This window comes from Mus caroli, chromosome 2 (genome assembly GCF_900094665.2).
Source record: "Mus caroli chromosome 2, CAROLI_EIJ_v1.1, whole genome shotgun sequence".
Taxonomy (NCBI): Eukaryota; Metazoa; Chordata; class Mammalia; order Rodentia; family Muridae; genus Mus; species Mus caroli.
The window spans coordinates 71381899-71408127 of record NC_034571.1 but is presented as its reverse complement, the minus strand read 5'-3'; the positions used below and the strand labels follow the sequence as shown (position 1 = coordinate 71408127).

At 42.2% G+C, this 26229-nt stretch overlaps 1 protein-coding gene across 11 annotated transcripts in view; it reads right to left on the bottom strand.

The window, feature by feature from the left end:
* Nucleotides 1-729: 729 nt before the first annotated feature.
* The window catches only part of Osbpl6 (oxysterol binding protein like 6), a 185522-nt gene continuing 160022 nt past the window's right edge, over nucleotides 730-26229 (bottom strand). For 8 of the 11 annotated variants that reach the window (XM_029470666.1, XM_029470664.1, XM_029470669.1 and 5 more), the window contains 12 exons: nucleotides 22600-22707; nucleotides 20384-20521; nucleotides 15311-15398; nucleotides 14609-14862; nucleotides 13637-13774; nucleotides 13113-13176; nucleotides 11262-11340; nucleotides 9279-9423; nucleotides 7980-8124; nucleotides 6468-6594; nucleotides 5015-5137; nucleotides 730-4038 (listed from right to left, as the gene is read on the bottom strand). In XM_029470666.1, coding sequence (XP_029326526.1) covers nucleotides 3930-4038; nucleotides 5015-5137; nucleotides 6468-6594; nucleotides 7980-8124; nucleotides 9279-9423; nucleotides 11262-11340; nucleotides 13113-13176; nucleotides 13637-13774; nucleotides 14609-14862; nucleotides 15311-15398; nucleotides 20384-20521; nucleotides 22600-22707 — 1518 coding nt within the window. In that variant the 3' untranslated portion in view covers nucleotides 730-3929. The remainder of the gene's footprint in view (nucleotides 4039-5014; nucleotides 5138-6467; nucleotides 6595-7979; nucleotides 8125-9278; nucleotides 9424-11261; nucleotides 11341-13112; nucleotides 13177-13636; nucleotides 13775-14608; nucleotides 14863-15310; nucleotides 15399-20383; nucleotides 20522-22599; nucleotides 22708-26229) is intronic. The other 3 variants (XM_029470675.1, XM_029470683.1, XM_029470684.1) reach the window with 1 other exon arrangement.

The following is a 26229-nucleotide window of genomic DNA, read 5'->3' as shown; positions in this document are numbered from 1 at the left end:
GTTAACTTTTTTTTTCTATCAGTTTGGAAAATAACTCATAATATGTGTGTACAAGGAACCTTTTAACTCATGAAGAATTAATGGTGTTCATGAGGAAAGTGAATGAAGCAGTTTCTAATACCGAGTGACTGAGATTACACATGAAGCCAGCCCATTTCACAGACAATGACATGGTGCTCAGCAGCATCTCCCCTTCTGCTTGTAAGGACCAGAGGATAGAGAGACGAGCTTGTTGTTTTGAAAAGCCAATGCAAGAGTACGACACCAATTCTCTTCCAGATGAGACATCTATCTACCAGCTGTCTGTCTGTCTGTCTGTCCTAAGGGCCTGTTCTACTTATGATGTAGGGCATGTTACTTCATCACAGCATTTATCCATCCTTTAGATCCCAGGTTAGAAGAATGAAGTCGAACCCATCCAATGCAATTTGCCATTCTCTCTTTGAAAGCAGCCACTGCAGGAAGGTTCCACATCTCCGTAACAGGCAGAAGATGTTGCTAATAAAGCTAGTTTCTGCTTAAGAGAAGGAGCCACGCAATGCACAACTTTCAAAGTAGAAGTGTTTACAAACCAAACTCAATTAAGATAGACTCCTGGGGTGATATGGAGTCTTTCCCAAAAGCCACAGAACATTTGGGAGACAAAACCAAACCCATGAGAACACATCAACATTTTACTTTTAGCTCTACCGACACCCACCCCCCAAAGAACATTTCTAGAGCACAAAATAGATCTGTAATGGTTTAATTAGATACATTTTTTATATATCCTGAACATAATTGCTCTCATAGAAATAAACTAATATTCTGTACACAAACTTTATTTACTGTGCCACATTCATAACATACTGAGCCAAGTGCAAACATCTGCTCTGCCCCCTGCTGGGCGGAGCTCTGCTCCCACAAACGCTTTATTTTCTAGGATGACAGAGAACAGCATTAGACAGGATGGATAATTAAACCCACAGAAGAGTAACAAAAATCTTCTTTACTGCTAAACTAAACACGTTAATCGGGGTTTCCTTCCTAGAACGTCTCTCCCTCTCTGAGCTCCTTGAGGACAGGATCTAATGACTGGTAAGTGCTAACGCAGAATAACACAAAGCCAGAAGAATCAAGAGCTTGAGCACAAAAGATTTGGGAAGTTGACAAGTTGGTGGCCTCTGTACCACAACTTTCTTGGTTTCCCTCAGGCAGAAGAATGACATTTGGCCCTGCAATCACATACAACTGACATATACCACTAATGGGTATCTTAAATGAAGTTTATTTTATCTATTTATTTTTTACAGCTACCTGGAGATAACATGGACATCATTTTAAAATAACCCAAGAAAAATAATGACAATTAAAAAATAAGAAAGATCAGCAACACTGAAGAGTACATTTGCACCTTGGTTAACAGCATTCAGCATCAAAATGATCCAATTTTGGTGAGCCTCAGCAAAGGTTGGTACTGACCAGTCAGTCCAGTCTGGAATTTGAAGCCTAACTGATGATGTGATTGAGACACGACCTGACAACATGATGGTCACACCCGGGGGAACCGAGATCTCCAAACAGATTCAAACTGGAGGATGCCATACAATGTGATTGTAATTAATCCCATGCTTCTCTCGTTTGCATCCTGAAATTCTTATTAGAGTTTCAGGGTAGATCTGACTTTATCTTATTTGTCATCTTAACCTTACTATCTGACTACAAAGGTTTCATCTGTTGTTTCTCCTTTCTTCTCAGTTAATCCAAACCTGGGAGCTGTCTTTACTTCCCTGCTGTGTCCTGGGCCTTCCGCCCTTTACTAAATGTACATCTCCTATTGTGTTTTGATCACCTCACCTTTGCAGTCCCTCCTTGTGGCATCTCTATTCTGCAGGACTCTTCTATTACTTAGGCAGATGTAAGACCATTTTGTCAGACACTAGTAAGTGCAGGTGAGACCCACTTTAAATCGTACTGTAAGCCTTCTCAGTTGGAGGAGAACCAGCTTTTATGAGGAGGTCCACGGGACTGTAATTAAGTCCTAACTCAATATAAAATCAGACATAACTAGAGATGCACTGATAAAACAGCATTGGGTTGAACCAAGAAAAAAAGTAGTCCGTGATACGGGGGAAGGTTTTACAACTGCAGGGAGAGCCACCGAGGACCCAGGAGCACATGGAGAAAGCCGTGTAAACGGAAGCCTGGCTCTGGCTCTGACTTCAGGAACTCTTTGGAGTGCGAAGTTTCATTCCAATGACTAACAGCTGTGTGCATGGTGTACATGAATGGGGAGATGAATTTGGGGATAACTAAAATATTGCTCCATCTCGGGGAAACTCTGGATTTCCCTCCATGTTCGCAAAAGTTTTGGGTTTGATGGTGAGTTGGCCATTATTAGGAATGCTTTTAGGAATGCTTGGCAGGGGGAAGAAATAACACCGAGATTGATAGATACCTCTTAACAAAATACAAAATGTCACTAACCTTGTTATCAGAGTCTGAAGTAACACTTAAATTCAGATGGTAAGAATCTAAGAATAAAACTAACAATAAAATATATGTAAGTTTCTAATTCACTAGGAAGCCCCCTTAAGAGATTTTTTTTTATTTAAAAAAACATACAGGTGTTTATATTGTCATGTACATGCAAGAACTTAAAAATGCCAATGCAAGCTTCCTACAAAAGCCTCTGTATACCTGTGGAGGAGAAACAAAACCTGAAGGATTCAAAACACACCTTGCCCGCCCCCACCTTTGGAATGGATACTTTTTTTTAAGCCTAAGTTTTATATATCTGCCCTTAGCAAGGTAGATGCTTAGTATGTAACCATGTATCATATGGAACCGCCTGATTATTTTAAAAGAAGAAACATGATTATGCATAGGATCCATTTACGTAATGCAAATAAGCTTTTGTTCTCCATGGAATTGCAACAGTGTCAAGTGGCGGGCATGAGTCAGGGATGTGTTCTATGACCTTGTGTGCTTTATGGTACCACCCAGCCCAGGCAGAAACTGGGCTTTGTTACTTCCTACTGAAGTTTAACACTGATGACGGGTGTCCAAATCAGATACAACTTTTGCCAAATACCAGGGCACACTGTGAGGTCAGACGGAGGAGGGATGGCTTACTATCTGGACATAGGACAGGAACTTAAAGAACGACCTGGATACAGAGATCTAACTTAGTATACAGTATCTTAGCCCTCTTGCCCCTCAGATCCACCACAGCAGAACTGACTTAGCAAAGGAAAGTGTGTTTTTTCCTCATTTAATCCTTCTATCAGCTGAATCAACCTTCTGACCAAGAAAGTGAATCATGCCAGGACTCTGTCCTTCACATACACCTATGAGCACACATTTAAAAAACAGTTTATTGTACATCTTTGCATTTCTTAAGGCATGAACAATGTCGTAAAGATGGAATGGGTTTCGGGAAGCATCGTGTTGTCAATTTTTACGAGGCTGAGAACAAGCACACCACATCAAAAGAACACACTTCAAGTCTGAACTAACCGACTACGGCCCAGGAGCTGCTAAGGTACGGGATGACGCTTTCAGACAGCAGACGAAACATGTAGTTTGTGTATCATTTAAAACTCTCCTGATCAGCTTGAAGCGCCTGTTACAGTTTCATCTTCTTTTCCGACTCTCCCGACTTTGGATTTTATATTCTCCTTCTTTTAGGCTGCTTTCCGAGGAGGGCATGGGTTTTATTTATTTATTATTTATTTAAGGAATATGGTTGCAGCAAAACAGAAAGGATCCAAAAGTGGTTAGGAGCCTTGTCTAATGCACTTTTGAAAATCCATTATAAAGATGAATAGAAAAGCCAATGGGAGCTTTTCAGTCGACCCAGAAACCACGCATAGCTATAAGAAACATAATTGTGCATAGTTATTTATTCATTCCGAGTGTGGGATATTGGCTAGCTCTACGTCTCCAGTTTACCAAAGAACGGGGCTGTCTACTTTGCTAAACCCAGGGTCCTTTCGAAGCTCCCAGTAGGTGTCGTTAGAAACCCAGGCTTCTCTTTGATTTGCATCAATAACTTTTCTGTGAAAATATGAAAATCAATGTTAGCCACAAATAACATCAAGGATATTATATACAATTAGTGTCCTATCTGCCGACAGTTGATAAGTTGGAAAATTCTGGCCAGAAATAAAGTAACTGTTGTCATTAAATGATTGAAATAAAAGAAAGAAGGAAAAAGACTAAAAGACTAAGGGCTGGAACTAATGACCTCTAATTACCTCCGGGCAAGGGGGAGAAAGCACAGAGGCTCAAACACAGCTCTGTAAGCATCATAAGTTAGAGCTACCTCCCAGGAACAGTGCAACATCAGTAGCTGCAAGGCCCATGTCAGAAGGGCACACTGCAGCCCTAGGAAGAGAACACTGTAGACCTCCTGAAGGGCACCCTGCTAATCTCTGAAGAGTAAGTCTGCACCTCCAGCACAGGGTGATCCTGAGATGATGGCTCTAAGGGGGGGGGGGTTACCCTGCGCTTCTCTGTGCATGCTCAGGAGGATGACAGATGATGGATCTGGAAACCACAGACTCATCTGTGTGATGTTTATATAATCCTTTAAATAATCCTGTACTAATCATCTTTGATCGTACCACAGTGGGGCCAAATCTGAGCAGACACAAGCTCTGTGTGACAGAAATAAAATCAAATCCTAATGGAGTCACGGTGCCCTTGGGGGCAGAGCCCCAACCACTGCCTGTGTGAGGAGTGGGAATACCTTCCGGCCACTACAAAGGGTCCAGAGAAAGGGAAATGTCCTCTGGTGAGCTCCTCTACATCACTGTCCACAGAAAGAAAGGACCATTGAGAAGAGCTGGCCGGTACAGTCACTTTTACAAGCACAAAATCTGATTCAGTATCCTCACTGTCTGATGCAAAGCTACCCACATTTGCTTATGTTCCCTAGGCACTCTGCAACCTTCTTTTCCCCTACCGCGAGTCCCTCATGGTCTGTGGCAACCATTAGTAAAACACAAACTTGTGGGTATGGCTGACTTACTTAAAAAATTTTGGTATATGTTCAAGGTTGTTTTCCTCCATGTAGCGTCTTCGCGATCTTTGGAGTTCCTCAACTCTTTGTTTCTCTGCGGCTGCGGCTTCCAGGTTCCCTTCTTCCAAAAACCTAGGCAGAATACAGTTGATATTCCGATTGTTAGCTCCTTTAAAAAAAAATACTGGCATAGCATTACCTGCTGGTTACGGAGAACATAAAATCCTGAACCGTGGTTACATTACTGATGGCCCTTCATGTCTGTCCCAGGCCATGCACTCTCAATTTGTATATCAGTTACTATAGTTTCTGTGTATGTGGACTGAGTTACTCCATTGGGAATACAACGGAATGGGAACAGGTGACAGGCTTGGCCCTGAGCACTTCTCTGTGCTGTCTGGCTGTGGTGTGTGTCTGGCTATGTGATGGCTGGATGGTGACTGGCTGTCCTCTACTGAGACACCAAATTGAGAGCAAGGAGTCTTCCTCTTTTACCAGGAGTGTCAGAGAGATGAAAAAGAAGGTACACTGAAATGGAATTGAGAAGGTCAAGAGACCCAGTGATTTGTAAATGTTTACATCTGTGGATGGGATGCGGCTCTGTGGTAGGGAGAAGACTGTTCATTAGCTAATAAACACAGGCTCTTTGTTCGGTTGCCACATATGTGCACGTGCACACACACACACACACACACACACACACACATGCACACATGGATGCATGGATGCACTTTTACATTTCGAAACAAGAACACATAGTAATGCATAATATAATATATACTGTAAAAAGTTAGTTGATGAAATTAAATGACAATCAGTGTGATACACATACACTGGGAATAACATACACTGCCTTTTTTTTTACACATATGGAATCATATGTAGGACAGAACGTACTGAGAGCCATGCCAAGAACATTTTAGGAGGGAAACTGCTCACATACATGGGAAACAGAGAGCTGATCTTGGGTGGAATGCAGATGGCAAACAGAATTTTAGGGGAACAAAATGGATTCTGTAGAAGTGGAGGACATCATGGATCATATTAAAACAACAAAACCTGAATTCGGTGGTTTAAGTACAATTCCACACCTCTGGGACCAAGATATTTTGGGGAAGCTCCAGACTCCCGGCCCTCTCGATCTTCAGTTTGAATAACACTTCATGTTACAGGGCATTGTGTGTAAGGAGGGTATAAATACAGGGAGAGGAGCAAGTCTGACATTTGGTAAATATGGAGGAGGCTTTGTGCCCAATATAACTGGCCATTTAAATAAGCTCCTGTTTAAACGACCCTACAGAATCCGTTTTGCCCAGATTTGGAAACTCAGGTATTTCTGGGTGCATTAAGGGGACGAAGGAATGCAGAAAGGAGCAAACAAGGGATGTTGTCCATAGTCCAGATGACCTCTGACACTGTGTTGTTATCTAGGATACCGCAGAGACTCTGCAGGCACCCTGACCTTTGATCTGGCCGGAATCGGGCATCTGTGGGGGGAAGGAGGTCCTTCAGGACGGGGTCCAACTCATTGAGCTCCACAGCAAATCTTGTAAAGCCATAGTAGAGCTCATAGTTGGTTGGCAGAGAACCTGGAGGGAGACAGAGAACAGTTGTGAGAAGGAAAGACTGAGAGTGAGGGACCGAGCCAACACCGTCAGGAAGAGCTCTGAAAGAGGGCCCAGGTCTGTCCTTATGAACATAACACCGTGCTCTCCTCTTGAGTCATTAAACGGATTCTGTTTTGCTGGGTGAGATGGTTTATGTTGATGGCTGGCACTGAAAGATTAGCATATTTTATAAAACCCAGCCTTGAAATAAAACCTTATATTATAGTCATAGCCTACATTCACTGAACTCGGTAAGTTTATAAAGACCAGGCTGGTTAACTACAAACATTAACATTGCACCAGAAACATCTGCCATGTATGTCCTCATCACAAACATGCAGTCATAAATGAATATTACTAGTATTTCTTTAGAACGTTTAAAAACTATTTTTAACATTGTGTGTGTGTCACTTTTCTATCAGGCTAGTCTTGAATTCCTGGAGTCTAACAATTCTCCAATTCAGTACTTGTCTCTCTCCCAAGTACCAGGGCTGCAGGCATGCACCATCACACCTAGCAGTAAAGTAAGACTGCACTTGATGCCCAGCACCTCACTTCTTCGAGGAAGTACCCAACCACTGACTAACACCCCAACCTCTTACTGGTGCTTGTTAGTAAATTCCAGGAATATTTGTCTGGCTTGCTTACTGAAGTATTCCAGCCACCTAGAACAAGACTGCTGCACGCTCAGTATTCAGTAATTAGTCACTAAGAATGCATTAATTACACTACCAGAAGGAAGTCTATAAGCAGGCAGCGGTGCCCTTTAGGAAACCAATAACTAAGTTGGAGGTTACCTGACAAATTCCAATGAAAATAAATGCTCCCTGGCAAATTTTTCCCACTCATACTTGATACTCAGTTACATGCTAATCTACTGCCTGGCTCTGCCAAATGTCCTTTATTAAGTGCCAGCATGCCACAGTTCTGCTGCTCAAGTGAAAAGGATCACTCACGGTGGCAAGTTCCTGCATTGGCAGATTAAAGATGCTACACTTCCTTTGTTTTATTTAAAAAGTAAACACATATGAGGGCTTGCTTATGCATTTCAATTATATTTATTTATCTATCTTTATTTAGTACACCTAGTGTTTGCATGTATCTATTATGTTTAAAGCAACTTCCCATGGCAGATTTCAACAGGTCACTCTACTTCATGTCAGTGATTCGGCCTGTCTTTTAATAATCAAGTATCCAGTCATGGATTATACATATAACTTCTTTGTTGAGTATAAATGTAACGGCAAGTGCCTTGAGCATTTACATTTCAGATGTCTCTAGTAGACAGAAATGCAAGGCAAACTCCATGGTATGCCCCAGTATTCCCTCCCCACAGCCTCCTGACCAGGAAGCTCAGATGGTCTCACCTGGTCTCCAGATGCACTTTGCCGAGGGGGCCACCCCGCAGTAGAGTCCTTCGTGCCATTTCCCAAACAGCCGGTGCACCACCTTCCCCTCCTGGTCTATCACCACCCCCTGGACTTCATTCACGTTGGAGTTCCAGTAATTCACCTGGAAAACAATCAACTCAACCTGTCCTCTCCATAGAACAACATTCTTTCCCTTGGGATGTAGTTCAACACATTCTGCCAATATGGAAGGCTGCCCTTCTTGCTCTCTGTCTTAGGAAGCTCCATCTGGCCAGGAATTTACTGTGTAGCCCAGGTTGACACAAAACTCACAATCCTACCTCAGACAAAAGTGCTGAGCTTAGAGGTGTGCTATCATAGCTGCTTAGACTGATTTCTATGAAACGGGTAGTCACGGGGCTGGGTGTGTAGTGTGAGCACTGGCTTCCCATGGGCAAGGCCATGGATTTGATTCTTAGTACCATAAAAACCAAACCAAACCAAACCAAACCAAACCAAACCAAACCAAACCAAACTGCTTCATGCCACGTCATGAGAGCCGGCCATTCTCTAGCTCCTGATCAGTTGTTAGCTGAAGAACCCAATGTTAGCTCATGGGTTCGTTATTTTTCTCTTCAGACTTTCTCCCTTTGCTCATGGATCTCCATGAACCTCAGTGGGGCACAATATCAACATAATTGGTAAGCCAGTAGTATACTTACACGAACATGGATATGGTGTTGTATATTTTACTTCGGAGCAGTGTTAATTGAAAAAATGCTGTTTCATGGGCATTTCTGTCCCTAACCCTTTTTTTCTAGTTGACAAAGATAATGCTTTTTTTTTTTTTTTTTTTTTTTTTTTGCTCAATTTGGATTGCTTCAGGAAAGAGTTAGGTGGGTTTGGAATGACTGGCAGCTGTTTTAGAATGAGTTTGCTAAATAAGATCACCTAAATGTATTCTGTCATCAGACAGTAATGGATGCTCGGGGACTCAGTATAGGAATGGAATATAGTCTAGAATTTTCCTGAGTGTACTGGGTGACTATGTAAACACAAGATTTTGAAAATAAACTCATTTCCTCCTTTGGCCTGGTACTTTTGACCTCTACAAACTCAGAAGTTTATATTTCTAAAGCAACTGAAGGTTAGTTGTGCTTTCTTGTCTAAAATACCTAAATGTCTAAGAAGACAGGATGCAGGGCAGCTTTCCTCTGCTTGCTTCCTTAGGAAGCATTCCATACAAGCCTTCCTTCTCTACTGTGCCTCCTTAGGAAGCATTCCGTGCAAGCCTTCCTTTTGTACAGTGCCACTTACCTTGACAAACGTGAGTTTGCAAATGCAAACACTGCTTTTGGTATTTCTTAGGGTCACCTCACCGTAGTGCTCAATCCATCTCCTCCCACTCAGGATATTGTGTATGCACGTGGTGACTTTATTCCACACGTAGTAATCCCCATATCTGCAAAGAATACAGCACTGGTTAAAAGCGAGAGACACAGATACGTTCCTGCTCCTACAAAGGAGAATAGTATCCGGGTAAAACCTCCTAGTCCCTCACTTTCTCCTCACTTCTTGAAAAACCTCGGTGTAGTTATGAAAAATCTGTGACTTTATTTCTTTACAGTAGTGAAAGGTTCTATGAACCTAAAGCTGTTAAGCTCAACAATGCCTCTCTTCTGGCCCTCTTGTATAGTGACATGTCAGAAAATACTCAAAAAAGTCAAGTGTCATGAAGGTTACTATTTACCAATGAAAAATGCATGGGATCAGAAGAGGGGTTTAGTCCTTAGAGTTCTGGAACATGGAGGGGTTATTGGGCAAGCCATAGCAGACGAGGTTGACTCTGTAGGTCTGTGGTGGGGAGGTGGGCACGGGGGCCAGAAAAACCATGGTATCTAGAGTTCCATGTGGGGTCCAGGTCTTGAGGAGGGCAGGGAAGGCATTTAATGACCCAGTGAAGACTGCACATTTACAGGCAGGCAATGCACACTGGTGGAAGGATTGCAGAGAAGAGGAATTCACCAGATACACATTTGAGAAAGATTACTCTCAGAGCACTCTCAACCTACGCTGCCATAATAAAAGTTAAAAAGAAAGATGGGGTCATTCTTTGGGAAAGAGACAAAGTGAGCAAGCATATCTATGGCAGAAATCCAATGCAGATTCTTGGGAATAAAGTACGGAATTTCCGCCAAACAATTAAAGGGCACAGTCAAAAATCAGGTGTACGTTTGCACATTATGTATATTTGCAAGTAAAACTATATTTCATAATGAAATTAAATGCTTCTAAGGCCTAACTGGTGTGATACAGGAGTTACAGACTCCCAGGAAAACTCGTTATTCATCAGCACACTGTGTGCTTATGTGCATGTGTGCGTGTGTGTGTGCATGTGCGTGTGTGTGCACAGCATGTGTGTGGAGGTCAGAGGGTAACCTCAGGTGTTGGTCTTTGCCTTCCCCCTAGAGACAGGGTCACTAGGAGGACCTAGTGCATCCTGCATCCTGCAGGCCAGCCGGCCTGAGAGGCTTCTAAGGATTCTCTTGTCTCCACCTCGCATCTTCTATCATCCCACAGCACTGGGATTACAGGCACTCATGTTATGTGTATCCAGCTTTTACATAGTTTCTGGGGATTGTGTTTGTGAAGTGCTTTTGTACACTGACCCACCTCTTTAGCTCCCCTCCCCAGCATATCCTACCACTCAAACAGATAAAACCCAGATCAGTCAAGCAAGCAAACGACAACAAATTAATATCTTGGTTCTCAAAAACAAATATCAATAAATTAAAAAAATTATGTCCTATGTTTTCTAAAATTTTAATATAGAATACAGTAATAAAAGAATTTCCTTGTTAGTTTTTGATAAATAACTTAAAGTAAGTCTTTTATCTATGCAATATATGCATATATGTGTATATATATATACACATACATATATATACATATATATACATATATATATATATATATATATATATATATATATATATGTAAAAGTTGTATAGAAAGGAAATAGATAAAGGGAGAGCTTGCTAAAAAAACGTAGGCTGACATGCTGGTAGGAGCACAGCCCATGGCAGCTTTGGGTTGACCAGAGGACGGAGGCCAGGAGAGAAGCAGGAAGCTGTGGTGTATGTGCAAAAACTGTTGCATATGTTGTGAGAATCCATTCTGATACTGTGCTGAAGGTGACAGAGACTTTGGGCTTACAGAGACATAGACCCTTAGAACCTTCCAGAAACCCACTAGAACTGCAAGAGAAAGTAAGAAGCCCAAGACGGGAGAGCGACCTACTTTGGAAGCGTGACATTCAGGGTTCCAACGGGCAGGATTTCCATGGACTTTCCCCAGAACTTATTTTTCCATCTGATATCTAGATGAGATAGTGAGAGGACAAAAATTCAGTGCTCCACGTCTGATGAGTTCTGTAGCAACCAATACCCGTGTCATACGTTACAAGGCATATGTTGCAATTACAACTGATCCTGTAGTATTCATTTAATATCCCAAGACCCTGACAGTCCTGGTGAAAAAGCTAAGGTGATGAAAATATTGTGATTCTTCCCAGGTTCATTATTTGTTCCTCTATAATCACTCTCCCTGTTTGTTTCCATTTAACAAAATAAATTTCAGAAGCTAGGAATAAAATATGTACATGCGAGAGGTGCTTATATATGCATATGAACATAGAGCCTATTTAAATCCCCAGATAATAAAAAATGCTGTTCTGATTGAATGATTAAAAAGTCACACACACATACACACACTCACACATCAAGCCTGAAGTATATGTAAAAATGACTGCAGTATGGTTATACCTCTGCCTTATAACATGTTTCTCCCTATATGAAGGAGTTATATGTCCCAGAGAACAGCAAAAGATAAAACAGCGAGTGCACGAAGATCTTTCCCTACAGATAGAGCAGATTTATGAGCCCATGGGTTGAACTTTGTGAACACATCTCCTGCACTGGCTATGCTGCAGCCTGGGGCCCACCATTCCTTCTCATGTGATGGCTTTATGTTTTCCACATGGACACTCAAATCTACCCGCAAACCTGTAATAATCACCCGGTCCCTCTGGATCAACTGAAAAAGATTAGGGCTGTCCTCCTAAGACTTCTGACTCTTGGTTATAATCAAGAATTAACTTGTTTTCTTACTTTGGCATCCAGCACAATCCCAGCACTCTGTCACGGTGTGCTCTCGAGTTACGGTAATGCTTCCCGTGAGCTTCCACATACAAAGAATTATTTGACACTTAATGGCCACGTCAGAAAATAAGTTCTCTATTTTCCTGAGGGGGTTCTGGAACTTTATTTTAGAGAAGACTGAGATTATACCACAACAATGGGACTTAAATAAGAGAGCCTTCCTTTCAAAGAGCGAGCTCCAAAGAGTCAAAGGACCCTGACTCACTTCAGTGTTTAAACTGTCATCCCTTTCGGGGGAGGGGGACTGTTGGAGAAAATCTACATGCTACACTCCAGTTTGCAGATGCTCCAGTCCCTTATATAAAAAGTGCAAGGTACTTGCATGTAAAAGATGCATTGTTCTCATGTACTTGAAATTACCCTTGGATTGCCTGTAAGAACTAATAGAGTGTCAATCCTATGTCAATGGTTGTTACTATTCCATTTTTGGTGAAATAAAAGAAAACTTTTGGTCCATGTTCAGTCTAGAGAGTTTTTCTGAGCATCATTCATCAAGGTTGGTACACATGCTCATGGTCACGTCTGTGTTGACTAGACATCTAGGCAGATGTGCCGGGGAGCATCCCTTTGGGATGAAAATCTCTGCACATACACTAGAGGGCAATTCTGCAGGAGGGCAGCAGACATCAGTGCCACAGCACTGAGGCCCATGAGGCACCACGAGGCAAGGTGATGGCTCCAGACCACACAGGCAGTGTAGAGCTCTGATGGGCGATGGACAGCGTGTGAGCTCCGTGGGCTCAGCATCTCATTTCCGACAGCTTCATAATGAAGTGGAAACTTTAATTTCTCAAGCCGATCTGTGCCAACACTTATGAATAGGCTCTGAGTTCCCAAGGCAGAGATAAAACTGAGCACAGTGTACTTTGGGTAGCTAGAAAATGTCCACAGGCTTATCCGTTTGACTCTCAAGTGAAACTGAAATACAAACCTTGCCAAAACACAAAGTTCTTGGATTCACAGTGACAGGCAGAAATGGGTGGATGATGGCTAACCTGGTAATTTAAAAAAAGGGCAATCATATTAGTATTCCAATTCGTACAAAGGATGTTCTTGTTTGTTTTTGTTTGTGACAGGATCTTATATAGCTTGGGCTGGCTTCAGACTGGCTGCAGAGCTAAGAGGGGCCTAGAACTCCTGATCCTGCTGCCTCTGCCCATGTGCTGGGATTACAGGATGCACTACAATACTTAGATCATCAATGGCTTTTTTAAAAAATAAGATCCTTCTTCCCCAACAAAAACAAGAGTATCCAGTTCTAATGGTAAATTTTAAGTTGTTAATGTTCATCATCATGCTTAAACACAGAATTTACACGCACTTCAAGGGGGCAATGGTGCAGTTAAATTATGTGCGTTCTCTGTCAACTGGTAAAACAGCCTGTCCCATACACATAGTTCGCAAGGCTTTTCTCGACACTGCACTGTCCTTACCTTGGACAGCAACCTCACTTACTTGTTCTGAGAAGAACCGAAACCCCTTATCTTCTCTTATGCATTCATAGGTCTCCCCCAGGACCGGATTGAATGGCTTGCTTCCTGCTCGGAAGTAGGTGGAACAGTACCCTGAGACTGCAAAGGCAGCGACGAGAACCTGCGAGGTCACAGGAAAGGAGTATTATATAGGAGGGGCCAGCCCAGGTCTGCTTGCCTCTCCTCCCACCAACTGTACATCCATCCGTGTGTAGGGCTGCAGATCTGATGCCGTTCGTGTTTTCAGTTATTTGAATCCTCATCACTACACTGGAAAGGAGAGGTTAAACTACTCCTAGGAGAACCATCAGGTAACTGAAGTCAAGTCCTCCACATTTGTGTCCACCCCATTTCCTGACTAATGGGGAGTTCAGAGGTTCAGGAGGCCAGCTGGTCAGCCATTTCCCAGGCACACTCAGCTCTCACAGGCATGCAGGTATAGCTGCTTGCACTGGTTCGAGCAGAGGTCAAGTCCTCCAGCCTTATGGAAAAAAGGACAAAGTACCAACAGCAAGTTGGTTTCTTAAACAGATGGGCTCTCCTGGCACTCAAGACTAGCTGACAAAGCAAGGCCCAGCACGCTTTAACCTCTAAGGAGTAGGATATTTCTGACAAACTTTAGGGAACTATCTAGGCCAGCTGGTATGCTCACACAGCTCAAGGTCAACATACACCTCAGGGTAGCTATGAATGAGGCCCAACAAGTTTGTAAATTGACTCCATACGGCAAAGCCAAGGGCTGGGCACCCCTGTGGGAGAACAGGCCATGGAAACCTCACAATGTGAGTTAAGAGTATTTAGAACTTCCTGGCTTTGCTTGGTTATGTTATTCACACAGATCAAATCTTCTCTAAACCTAAGCCGTGAGAATGTTCTAGAACAAGGATGTCTACATGATGGCTGGAGCCTAGCTCCGGTCCTCTAGGGGGCGCTGCCCCGTCCTTTGTTCCCATACCATCCTCTCGTAGGGGTCGTCGGTCTCTGAGGCCTTATCCAGGAGCTCACTGTATTCCATTTCCTCACAGAGGTGCTGCAGGGTGTTGAGGGGCTCGTTGAGCTCCACGGGCATGGAGACCTTCGACAGGTCTTTGCCAATGTTGTTCCTCAAGATATTCCACAGGTTAATGTTACTGGTGTCCGGGCAAGGGGCAGGCAGGCAGGTGCGACGGCCATTGCGGAAGGCGCCTCCTGTGAGCTCCCCGTTCAGGACTGGGAGGGGAAGAAGGGCAGAGAGAGTGATGCTTCCCCGCTCTGGCTTCATAACGTCAGAGTGGAAGAGAGAAAACTCTTGGAATTCTGACTGTAATACATCTAACCACCTTAATCCAATAGGATGATTTCTATATAAATCAAAACATCAGGGTAGGAATTTAAGCAAAGTTTTAAGTATACTCAAATATTATTTTAAAAAGCAAAGTTGTCTGTGTGTGCGCATGCGCACATATTTTAACAGGAGGGATTTCTCATAACTAGAAGTAAACCTTCTCTACTTAACCACATACCCAATAGATTTCATAATTGCCACCTGGATAGATTATGCAAAAGAAAAGCTATGAATACCAAAGTGAGAGGAAGGAGGGAATGGCTGGCTACCGACTCGCCACGGTTAGAATGTGGCCTGTAGATAGAACAACCTGGACACTCAAACGATGCGTACTTTGCCGAGAAATGTTGTCGGCGACACTGGTGTTGTCCTCAGATATGTTGTCACTCACGTCACTGATGTAGGATTCATCATCAGAAGCCTAAGGAAGGAAGGGTGAGAGGTGGTGAGAGCGATTCTTAGGACTCTCGCCTCGAGAGCTCAGATCACCAGATGGTTAAAAGCAGCAGATATCTCAGTGAAAGTATACTTGACATATGTTCAAAGAATGCCTGAAGCTGGGCGGTGGTGGTGCACGCCTTTAATCCCAGCACTTGGGAGGTAGAGGCAGGTGGATTTCTGAGTTCGAGGCCAGCCTGGTCTACAAAGTGAGTTCCAGGACAGCCAGGGCTACACAGAGAAACCCTGTATCGAAAAACCAAAAAAAAAAAAAAAAAAAAGAATACCTGAGTGTCTTCTACAGGATGCTATGGAGGAACCGATGTTTTGAAGTAGCACCTTGTCAGTGGTGCCGCATGCCTGGGTGGTGGTGCTGCATGCCTTTCATCCCAGCACTTGGAAGGCAGAGGTAGGAGGATCTCTGTGAGTTTGAGGCCAGCCTGATCTACAAATCTAGGTCTAGAACAGCTAGGGCTACATAGAGAAACCTTGTTGCAAAAACAAAAACCAACCAAACAAACAAACAAAAAACAAAACAAAACAAAAAGTAGCTCCCATCTTAGTTAAGGTAGGAGAAGCCAGTATGCTTAATTCAGGAAAATTAAGTACACAACACATATACCTAAAAGAAGGCCTGTGTCTCTACCCAGAGCATTCTGGATAGGATACCCAGAGCAGCGTTATTGAGCAGAGGGTTTGGGAGATGTCAAAGATAGAAGAGGGGTTTCCCAGTCATTGGGACAGAGAAGCTCAGGAAGGAGGGAAAGGCAGAGGTAAGAACAGTTAGAGAAACATTTACCCAAGGACTGCTAGGAAGTTAAGAGTGACTGTAGCTAAGCACAGGAAGACAGGAAGAAAGCATGACACTGATGGTAGGTGTCTCAGACAACCTGAAGGGTCATTTAAACCCAACAAGCTGCAAGGGAGTCCACACAGAGTCAGACTTAGTCATCCACAAAATGCTTGCAGCTTCAGCTTCCTTTAAGGAGGTGAGATGAGCAGATGCTACACAGGTCTCAGTAAGAAATCCTAGTAGCCTAGATAGAATCTGACAACTTAATAGGAGGATGAGGAGAGTATCAAACACTAAGTCATTGTCTTCATGAGAAAAAAGAATGGAGCATCCATGAAAGCAGTGGGCATAGGGCTACAGCTCAGTGGTGGACTGTCGATCCATCATGGATAAGCCCTAGCTTCAATCCCCAATACTGCAAAAGCAAATAAACAAAAAAACTAAAATGAAATCCAAATTGAGAGCAAAATTAAGGAACAGTGTGAGGTCCAGAGAGTCAGAGCAGTTAAGTAACGGTACTGGAACAGTTAAGAATTGGAAAACCAAGGTCTCCACTTCAGGCAGGAAAACAATGCTCTTTCCTGTCTTCCAAGTGCAAAGAGCAACATCTAAAACCAAAGCATCCCTCTTGTAAAAATATTAGCAAGTCCATGAGGGCAAACAGAGTTTGAAAATCACAACCATTCAGTAGGCTTCATCCCCCGAACCTTATAAGGGCAACATAAACACACACTGCATGCATCTTCACTACTAACAAAGACGATCACTCTTTGTTTGACCATTTGTTTTGGTGCCTTGAAGGTCTTGCTCCATAGCTCTGACTAGCCTAGAATTCATTACATAGAATAAGCTGGACCACTTGCAGTGAGCTTCCCAAGTGCTGGGACTGCAGTTATGCTCAGCATGTCTGGATCTTTAGTTTTGCAGTATTCTGAACACATTTTACCTTACAAAAGATGAAGCTCTTCATCTGTATTAGGAAAGGCAGCACATTTAGTATGCACTGATGGAATACAGAGATGAACCAGCAAGCAGGTGCCTCTGGGACAGACAAGGATGGGTAAGCTCTTTGTAAACCTGTTTGTCTTTCAACAGTTTTCTGTTATCATATACGCTGCATTTTCCTTGTTTGCAGTCTATCTTTTTTAAACTTTATGTTGACATTTTGCTACTCAAAGTTTTATATTTTAATATAATACAAACTATTGGGGTTGAGGGCACAGCTAAGTGGTAGACAGTTTACCTATCATGCCCAAAGCCCTGGGCTTGATCTCCAATACTGCTAAAAATATTTTAATTCATTCTTATTTTTTAAATATTTCCAGATTTGTTGATGATTTTAGGGCTGAAGGGCTAATCTGTCAGTAGAGTGTTTGTTGTACAAGAATAGAGGACCTGAAATCAGATTCCTAGCATCCATGTAAAAACTGGATGTGGTGCATGGACCTGAACTCTCAGCAATGGAGAAGAGGAGACAGCCTAGACAAATCAATTAACACCAGAGCTCAGGGACAGAATGTGTCTCAAAAAATGAGATGGAGAGAAACTTAAGAAAATACTGGAAGTCTTCTATACATACATGTGTATGTACACATAAAAACACCCAAAGGCATGCACATACAAGAACACATATACACACATAGCCCCACACATAGTCTCTCACACACACATACACAGTAACACACAGAGAGAGAGAGAGAGAGAGAGAGAGAGAGAGAGAGAGAGAGAGAGAGACTAAGTAAAAAAAAAAATACCAGGGTCGAAAAGAGTTCACATATTTCACATGATACCCTGACAAGACTTTACATATAGGTTAGGGCAATAGGATTTTTGCTTTTGTGTTTGAGGTCTATAAACATGGAAAATTGAGAATAAAAATATTTTTCCTTATTCTTGTGCTTCCCCTCTACTTGGTCTCCACAGTTCTCACTGGCTGCAAGTGGAGGGAACACCAGCAGGCTCTGTAAAGCTGAGCTCATTAGCTTGTAGGGAAGAAGAGGCCAATCAATCTCTTCCACCCAATTTCTCTAAAATAGTGGTTCCCAGCCTTCCGTGTTACTGCATCCCGTTGATACAGTTCCTCACGTTGTAGTGACCTTCCACTCATCAAATTATGCCATTGCCACTTCATAACTGTAATTTTGCTACTATTATGAATCTTAATGTAAAATATCCAATATGCAGGATTTCTGATATGGGACCCCCTATTAAAGGGTGGTTCAGCCCCTAAAGGGGTTGAAAGCCACAGGCAGAGAACCGCTGCTCTAAAATTCATCTCACTTAATTGCAGCCAAGGAGACAAATGCCTACTGGAATTGAATGTATATTGCAATCTCGTTTGTTGTTAGCATTTATTAAGGAAAGAGCCATGCTTAAGCACACTTCAGTTTCTGATTTCTCCTAAACTACTGTGTCATAAGTGATACATTATCTTTCCTGTAGAACTCTGCAGTGACCACAGACATGAGCCAGAGGTACACACGTCCCATGTTTGTGTGCAGCAACAGGGGCTGGGCTGTTTGCTGTGGTCCTCTCATGTGGTCCTACACTCAGATCAAGACCCTGGGGTGTTACCAAGGTCTGTGTCGTCCCTGTGAGCTAAAAGTGCTGGAGCCAAATATTTTGGTTCTAAACTTCGGGGTTCAACAATAAATCAGGAACTATATTCTAAAAGAGATTAGACACGTCCCTGCAGACACAAGTTTTAAAGCAGACACCAGATCATTCTGGAAAGAAGTAGGCCATCTTAAAAAAAAAGATATAGCTTTTAGTAGATGATTTTCTGAAAGGGTTCTGAGGACTCATTAAAAAGTGGACTGGTAGCTACCACATCCCCAGTCAGGTAAATTTTGATGTGAGCACTTCTCAGAAGCATTGTGGGTGAATGGCCTGAAAGAATGCCTCCATCTGTTCAGTTAGCAAAGACTTAGTGAATTCACTGGACAAAACAGAGACATCTCTACCTTCGACTTGAACTCTAGAGGTGGAGGAAGCACACAAAATACAGGGGCAATAGACGAAACAGACTGTGTTGGGGAGTGCTAGCTGGGGGTGAGAAATACACAAGGCATACCAAGGGCTAGGGGAGAGAGGGGAACAGAAAGCTCCAGTGCAGGCAGGTCAGTGATCACGGGCTTCCCTCAAGGTGGCTTCTGAGGAAGGATTAGACTGTGTATGTGGGGAGAGGCTAACATACATATTTCTGGGAGAAACTCTCCAGTCATCATGGACGCCACCGGCCGCTGTGGAACAGGACACACAACCTGCATGTACTCTGCAGCTGTGACTGGGATTCACACACCTGTGGTGACCTTGTCACGTGTGTTAGTGTGGATGGTTGAGGGGCTTTCTAGAGGGTTCTTATCATGAGACACTCAAGACACTGGAACAAGTTAGACTGACCCTGGAGCAAGACCTTAATGGAAGAGGAGTGACAACTCTGAGAACATCGTGGTGACTATCATTTGAGTTTATTTCTTGGCCTATTCCTGAGTATTGTGGTAAGGGAAGAAGATGTGATTAAAGCTGCTATTTTTGAAAACCTCTAAAACACAGGGCCCAAGGAGAGGTATGCAGTCCAGTTCTTTCCAGTGTGGGTCGTATAAAAGACTACTTCTCTTTGTTATGACAAGAGACAATACGGTGTCTTTAGCAAACTGAAAACTCCAGGAATCACTCCTTTGGCTGCTGGAAGGATCTAGAACACAAAGGAACATGAAGCTACACCTGAGTACAGAGATCAGATTATTAGCATTTTTGTGTGACAGATAAATTGTTATTCTAAGAATACTGGGGACTGGGACATGATCAGATTTGTCTTATAGAATTATTAAATCACCCAACAGAAAATGAGTTTCCATTTCTCCCAACCTTTCTGCATTACCAAGGGGCCCTCACAATAATCCCAGTTACTGTTGGTTTGGTTACTCTGGAACATATATGTTTGATTATTTCCCTTTATTCATCCAAGTTAAGAGCTCAGAGTTTCATCCCAGAAATGCTTTCAAGTGCCCAGGGAACGGGAAGCACCGTGGCTCGCTGGCTTTGGCTCTGCTTTAATGTGAGCATCTTCCTGTGATATAAACACATACGACAGCTCAGAGTCCCAGAGTCTTAGGGCTTTACCCAAACTCACAGTTGGCAAGCAGATGAGATGGACACACCCAGGAACTCACCTCATTCTCTGATGAACTTGCAGACAGGAGCACCTCTTGGGCATCGAAGAACTCTGACACGGATTCTGACATGGAGAGGCGGCTCTCGTTGGCCACCTGCTGTGACAGAGGGAGGCTGACGTGGATTTGCTCACCAGGCTACAGGAGAGAGAAGCAGATGACAGAATCATGCTTTCCCTCTGATAAGCATTGCTGTTCCTCCAAATGAATCAGATGATTTCTTGAGAATGCCAAACTGCCTGTTAACACTAGTGACAACATTTCACTTGTCACCATGTAAGAGTCCATCTGCTGTGTCTAGAGACTCCAAAAGGCAGAGTTGAAAGACGGCGGTGTTGCAACTTGATTTCAAGACTATGCCCTACTGACATCAAATGGAATTTAACAGGTGAAACCTCTATTAAAAATGTCAACTGACTGTAGTCTTAGGCCTGTCATTACTAGTTATGGTATAAGAAGTAAATTAAGCCTCAAGAAGCATTACAGAAACTTCTAAAGGCAACTAAGCAGATAATAGATAAGATTAATTTCTCAAATAGGATGTGTGTGTATATATATATATACATATATATATATATATGTATGTGTGTATATGTATATATATACATATATATAAATTATATATAAATATATAAATTAAATATATATAAATATATATATTTAAATTTCCAATTACATCACGAATTTTAAACCAATGAAACAAGTCTGGATTACTGAATGTCATTTCAAGTAAAGTATTGTTTATATGTGCAATGGTAAAAAAGATTTTTTTTATGTACATGAGTACACCATTGCTCTCTTTAGACACACCAGAAGAGGGCATCAGATCTCATTACAGATGGTTGTGAGCCACCATGTGGTTGCTGGGAATTGAACTCAGGACCTCTGGAAGAGCAGTCGGTGCTCTTAACTGCTGAGCCATCCAGCCCCAGAAAAATTTTTTTTAAAAGAATATACTATATATTCCAATTCACTTTTCAGGTTGAAGAGTCCACTTAAGGATTATAGAGTAATTTTTAAATTTTCATTTATTTACTGGGTGTACATATGGAGCACACATACATGTGCATAGTGGGAGGGTCTGAGGACAGCCTACAGCAATCTACTCTTCCTTCCACTCTGTGGCTCCCCAGAGACTGAACTCGGGTCATCAGGCTTGGTGGCAAGTGCCTTCCTTGACTTGTTGAGTCACCTTGCTGGCTCTAAATGCTTTTAATCCAGTACATTTTAGAAGTATTCCTAGACTCTGAGCCACTGAGTTGTATAAAGTATGATTTGAGTTCAGCGGGACCCTAAAGATGAATGGGAATAGATGGGCAACTTAAGCCAAAGGTAAGATGCCTTGGGATATTTCAAGCAGAACACTGAGAGTGACTTAGCATAAAAGACATGGCTTTTGTGCAAATATGACCTGAGCGTTAGTTTACACTCATTAGCATTAGTTTGTTAGATGCATCTCCGTGTACAAAACTCATGAGCATTAAATAGCAATTTGACAAAAGCTCATGTGCATTTTAGCCTGCATCCTTTATGTTTTTCTATTTTCATGCCATTTCTTCACTATAAAAGAAAAATACAATAGGACTATGGAGGGTTGCTGTAAGTGACTTACGACAGCGCAATGTGAACTGCTCACTGTACTTGACACCCGTTAGCCAAACCCAGGGCCTCTTTTGACTAGACAGGCAGCTTACCACTGAGCTACACTTCCAGTCACTGCTGGCTTGCATTGCCTGAGTCGTCCGTCATGAAGGACCCTAGCAGCACCCTTGGCTTTGCTTTTAGCAAGAACAGGTAGCTTCTTCCCCAACACAACTCCCTTCAAAGAAACCTTTAAGCCATTTTTATTTATCAATTTCTCAGCTAAAATGTTTTTTCAAAATTCCACCAGACATTTGTTGATAACAAACATGTTAAATGAAGGAGGGGAAAGATACAGAAGATTAATGAGCTGGGATATATATATATATATATATATATATATATATATATATATATATATATTTGGCGATAACAGGTGAACATAGAAATAAATAAGAGAGACAATGACCAATAAGAATAAGAGATAGCAGGTTCACCTACGTCTTTTTACTTCAAAGACTCCTGAGCTGTCTCTAACACAAATGTTCACGCAGAAAATATTATTAACAGAAAATAACTGTTTAAAATAGGAGAATGTACGCAATGATTTAGATGCCACTAGTAACGAGCCTTACCTCATCGGGGCTAGGGATAATATTTACACTGACAACGTGATCACAAATGGTAGACTCTGAGTGGATTCTGTTCAACCGACTCCGGAGCTCAGCGTTCTGGTTAAGTGCCTTAAAGTAACAAAAACTGCAACTGTAACTGCACATTAATAAGCAAGTGTTACGAACAAACATAAGGGACAACTTGAGACAGCAAATTCTGAGATGTTCTCTGATTCTGGGGGTCTTACCATGCACTGGACCATGTAAGTTAAGAAGGAAATAAATGACTCAGAGTTATGACATTAATTTTTTGTAATGTAAGACCACTATTTAAATAGGTTAGTAAACTGAAATAGTTAATGGGCTTCATAAAAATGATACATGGATTTTTTTTCCTCGTTAGAGGCATATCCATTATATCCAACACCAGTCTACCACCACATATATATTACTTTGTTCAGTCTGGAATGATATGATTATATATGATATATTATATATAACATATATGATAACATATAATAGATGATATATTATATATGATAGTATATAATATATGATAATATGATATAATTCTTTTATATTTTCATTTTGTGCTACTCTCTAAAGTTTAGGATTCATTTCAAAGTCATCATCTTACAAATATTTGGGATAATTAATGAACTGGCTTAAGTGTAGAGAATTATTTTTCAGTTTGATGAAAGGAAATGGCTGTTTTTATTTTTTCTTGGAGCTCATAATTAATCCTCTTGACAGTACAGTGGAACCAACAAAAGCAACCTAAAAGGTACTTTGGTCAAACAGTACGGACACAGAACATAAGTCCAACAGCAGCCAACTCCGAGTTTCAGTCCATCACAGTACTTTGAACACACCAGCAATTAGCATCCGTAAAACACAGTTTACACAGTCTCCCACATGCAGCAACTGTGCCTGATGCAAGAACAGAACAGCTTCACATAAGCACACCCTTCTCGGGTTCCTGTGCATGAAGCTCAAAGTGCCTTCTGCACTTTGTGGTCCATTTCCATGTCAGGATTCAGTTCACTAGAATTTTATCAAGCTTCAGGTAGAATGGCTCTGTGAGGACAAGGCCTATGCAAGAATGGTCAACCTCCTTCCTTCCTGTTAAAAGTGGGAATTTCTAGATGGACATAGGTGTCTTAAGAGTAGACAATATATGCCAGGGCTTACTAAGGGGCATCTGCCAGCTTCTGTTTAAAGCCTTTAGAACAAGTTTGCATGATACATTAAGCAACACGTTGGATCTGGTATGACAAGCATGAGTAGTTTGAAGGTGAATACTAATCCAGCAGCATTGCATGCAGGGAGAGGAGGAAATGTCTGGTTGTCTTAGAAACCATGGACAAACTAAGCAAGAGATGTGTATAAGTAAGACATGTACCTCAAAGGAAAAATTCTAACAGCCTGTCAGTGGTATAAGTGCTTAGGTCATGTTTAAAAAGTATTTATAAGTTTATTTAATGTACATGAGTTCTCTATGTGAACATATGTCTGCGTGACAGATGAGGGCATCATATAGAAGAGAGCACCAGATCACATTATACATGGTTGTGAGCCACTCTGTGGGTGCTGGGATTTGAACTCAGGACCTCTGTAGGAGCAGCCAGTACTCTTAACTGCTGAGCCATCTCTTTATCCCCCTCAAATCATTTTTAATAGGAGCAAAATCCCACTTACGAATTTGAAAGAAAAAAAGTGTTTGCTTCAAGCTGATCCTGGTGGCTAGCTTACTTGGTATTTATGTGGTCATTTACTTTGCCCATAAGTACCCACAGTCACTGAAATATTCAGGCCAAATCTACCTTGCCACATGTACATGGGAGGGCTCTGGTAAAGCATTTGATGAGCTGATTGGCAGAGACAGTCTTGACCTGAGGCTTTCAAATAAATCTTGACCATCCATTCTTTTTAAAATGACCACACCTTCTGTTGACACTGGAACAGGTCCATGGACCAACACCCATGAAATCACAAGAGTAGGTAATGCTCTTCTTCGGGGAAGGAACGTTATAAAACACGTGTTTTCTATTAATAAGGCATGCGTTGCAACCTCTTACTCTGAGTATTGAAAAATTCCAAGAGCTCACTGAAACTCTCATCTTAGCCAGTTTTCACTAAATGTGATCCTACCTACAGACATGGAAGGGGCATGTGGGAAAGCCTTAAGCAGTAAACCAGTAGGAAGTGAACTAGACAAGCCTTTAAAATTGTTTGTATATTGTTTAAATGCGAAGATAACCTTTTCTTTTTCTGGCATATAAGGGCAAAAGTTCTGAAAGTGGGGAGACGAGTTTTTCTTGATTTTAAGACCAAGTAGGTAAGACATGTAAGCTATGGGGGGACCTGAATCCCTCTCTCCACTTTATTTCTCTTTTGAGATATAGCCCATGCCACTTTAAAACTTGGAATCCTCCTGCCTCAGCCTCCCGAGTTCCTGGGATTACAGACTTGTGCTACTGTGTCCTGGCTATAAGCTATGTCTCCTTTTATTTACAAAGTAAGGCAGTTGTCGTGCGTGGGTAATTTTTTTTTTTCGAGACAGGGTTTCTTTGTATAGCCCTGGCTGCCCTGGAACTCACTTTGTAGACCAGGCCCTCGAACTCAGAAATCTGCCTGTCTCTGCCTCCAAGTGCTGGGATTAAAGGCATGAGCCACCACTGCCCAGCTCCTACTTCTATTTCAAACAGACATCACCTACACGACATTCAGAGCAAATATTGGAAAGAAATGACTTCTTTGATAATATATATGCAGTGGTAGATAGAACACATGTTATAGGACACAAAGGGAGTAGAAATAAGTCACTCCAACTCCGGTAACCTCAAGCCAGCAACCAGGCATGCATCAACCCATTTCAGCAATCTTCCTCAGGCTGGCTCCTCCTTTTGCCTTGATGATCAGTATGCTTGTGAAATTTGCTGCAGCCAAGTGCATAAAAGCTGGGCACAGTGTTCCTCAGCGGGGCTCAGCGCCACCTTTTCTAATGGTATCGTGGAAACTGAAGCTACTGAGGAACAGAGGTACTGAAAGCAACGGCCATTGGAGTGATACTCATGTGAAAAAGTCCAGAAGAGGGTACAAAACTTTGTAGGGAATGTGCTCAAGGAGAGTGAACAGGACAAGGGAAAAGGAGACAGATCCCAGCCACAGGTGCCAGCCACTGAGCAAGAGAAACCACAGACGCCTGCCAAAGAGGACCGCTTTGTCTTGTACATAGGGGCCAAGGCCAGCAGGGAGAAGCACTGGCACTTGCACTAAGCTGTGCCTACAGTTCTTCACTGAGCAGTCATACAGGGATCCTCTGCACTGTCCGGTGAGCCTGGACTGTGTGGACGGCCCCACAGACCATACCCGTCCCCCTTGCCTCCTGTTCCCAAATATACCAGCATCTAACACTTTCAGAAAAGCAGTTCCTGTTTGCTCTGTTCAAACAGCTACTATCTGAAGTTCTGAAGCGTAAGCAATCCTTACGTCACAACATCTTCAGACAACAGATGGAAAGTCAACCTAGACTCAGGGAGACACTGTGGAATTGTGGGTTCTGGGAAAGGAACATGGTTGCCTGAGTTGAAAAAGGATTAATAACAGTGGGCAAGAATTTTCATACAATTAAATACTTTGAGTAATGGT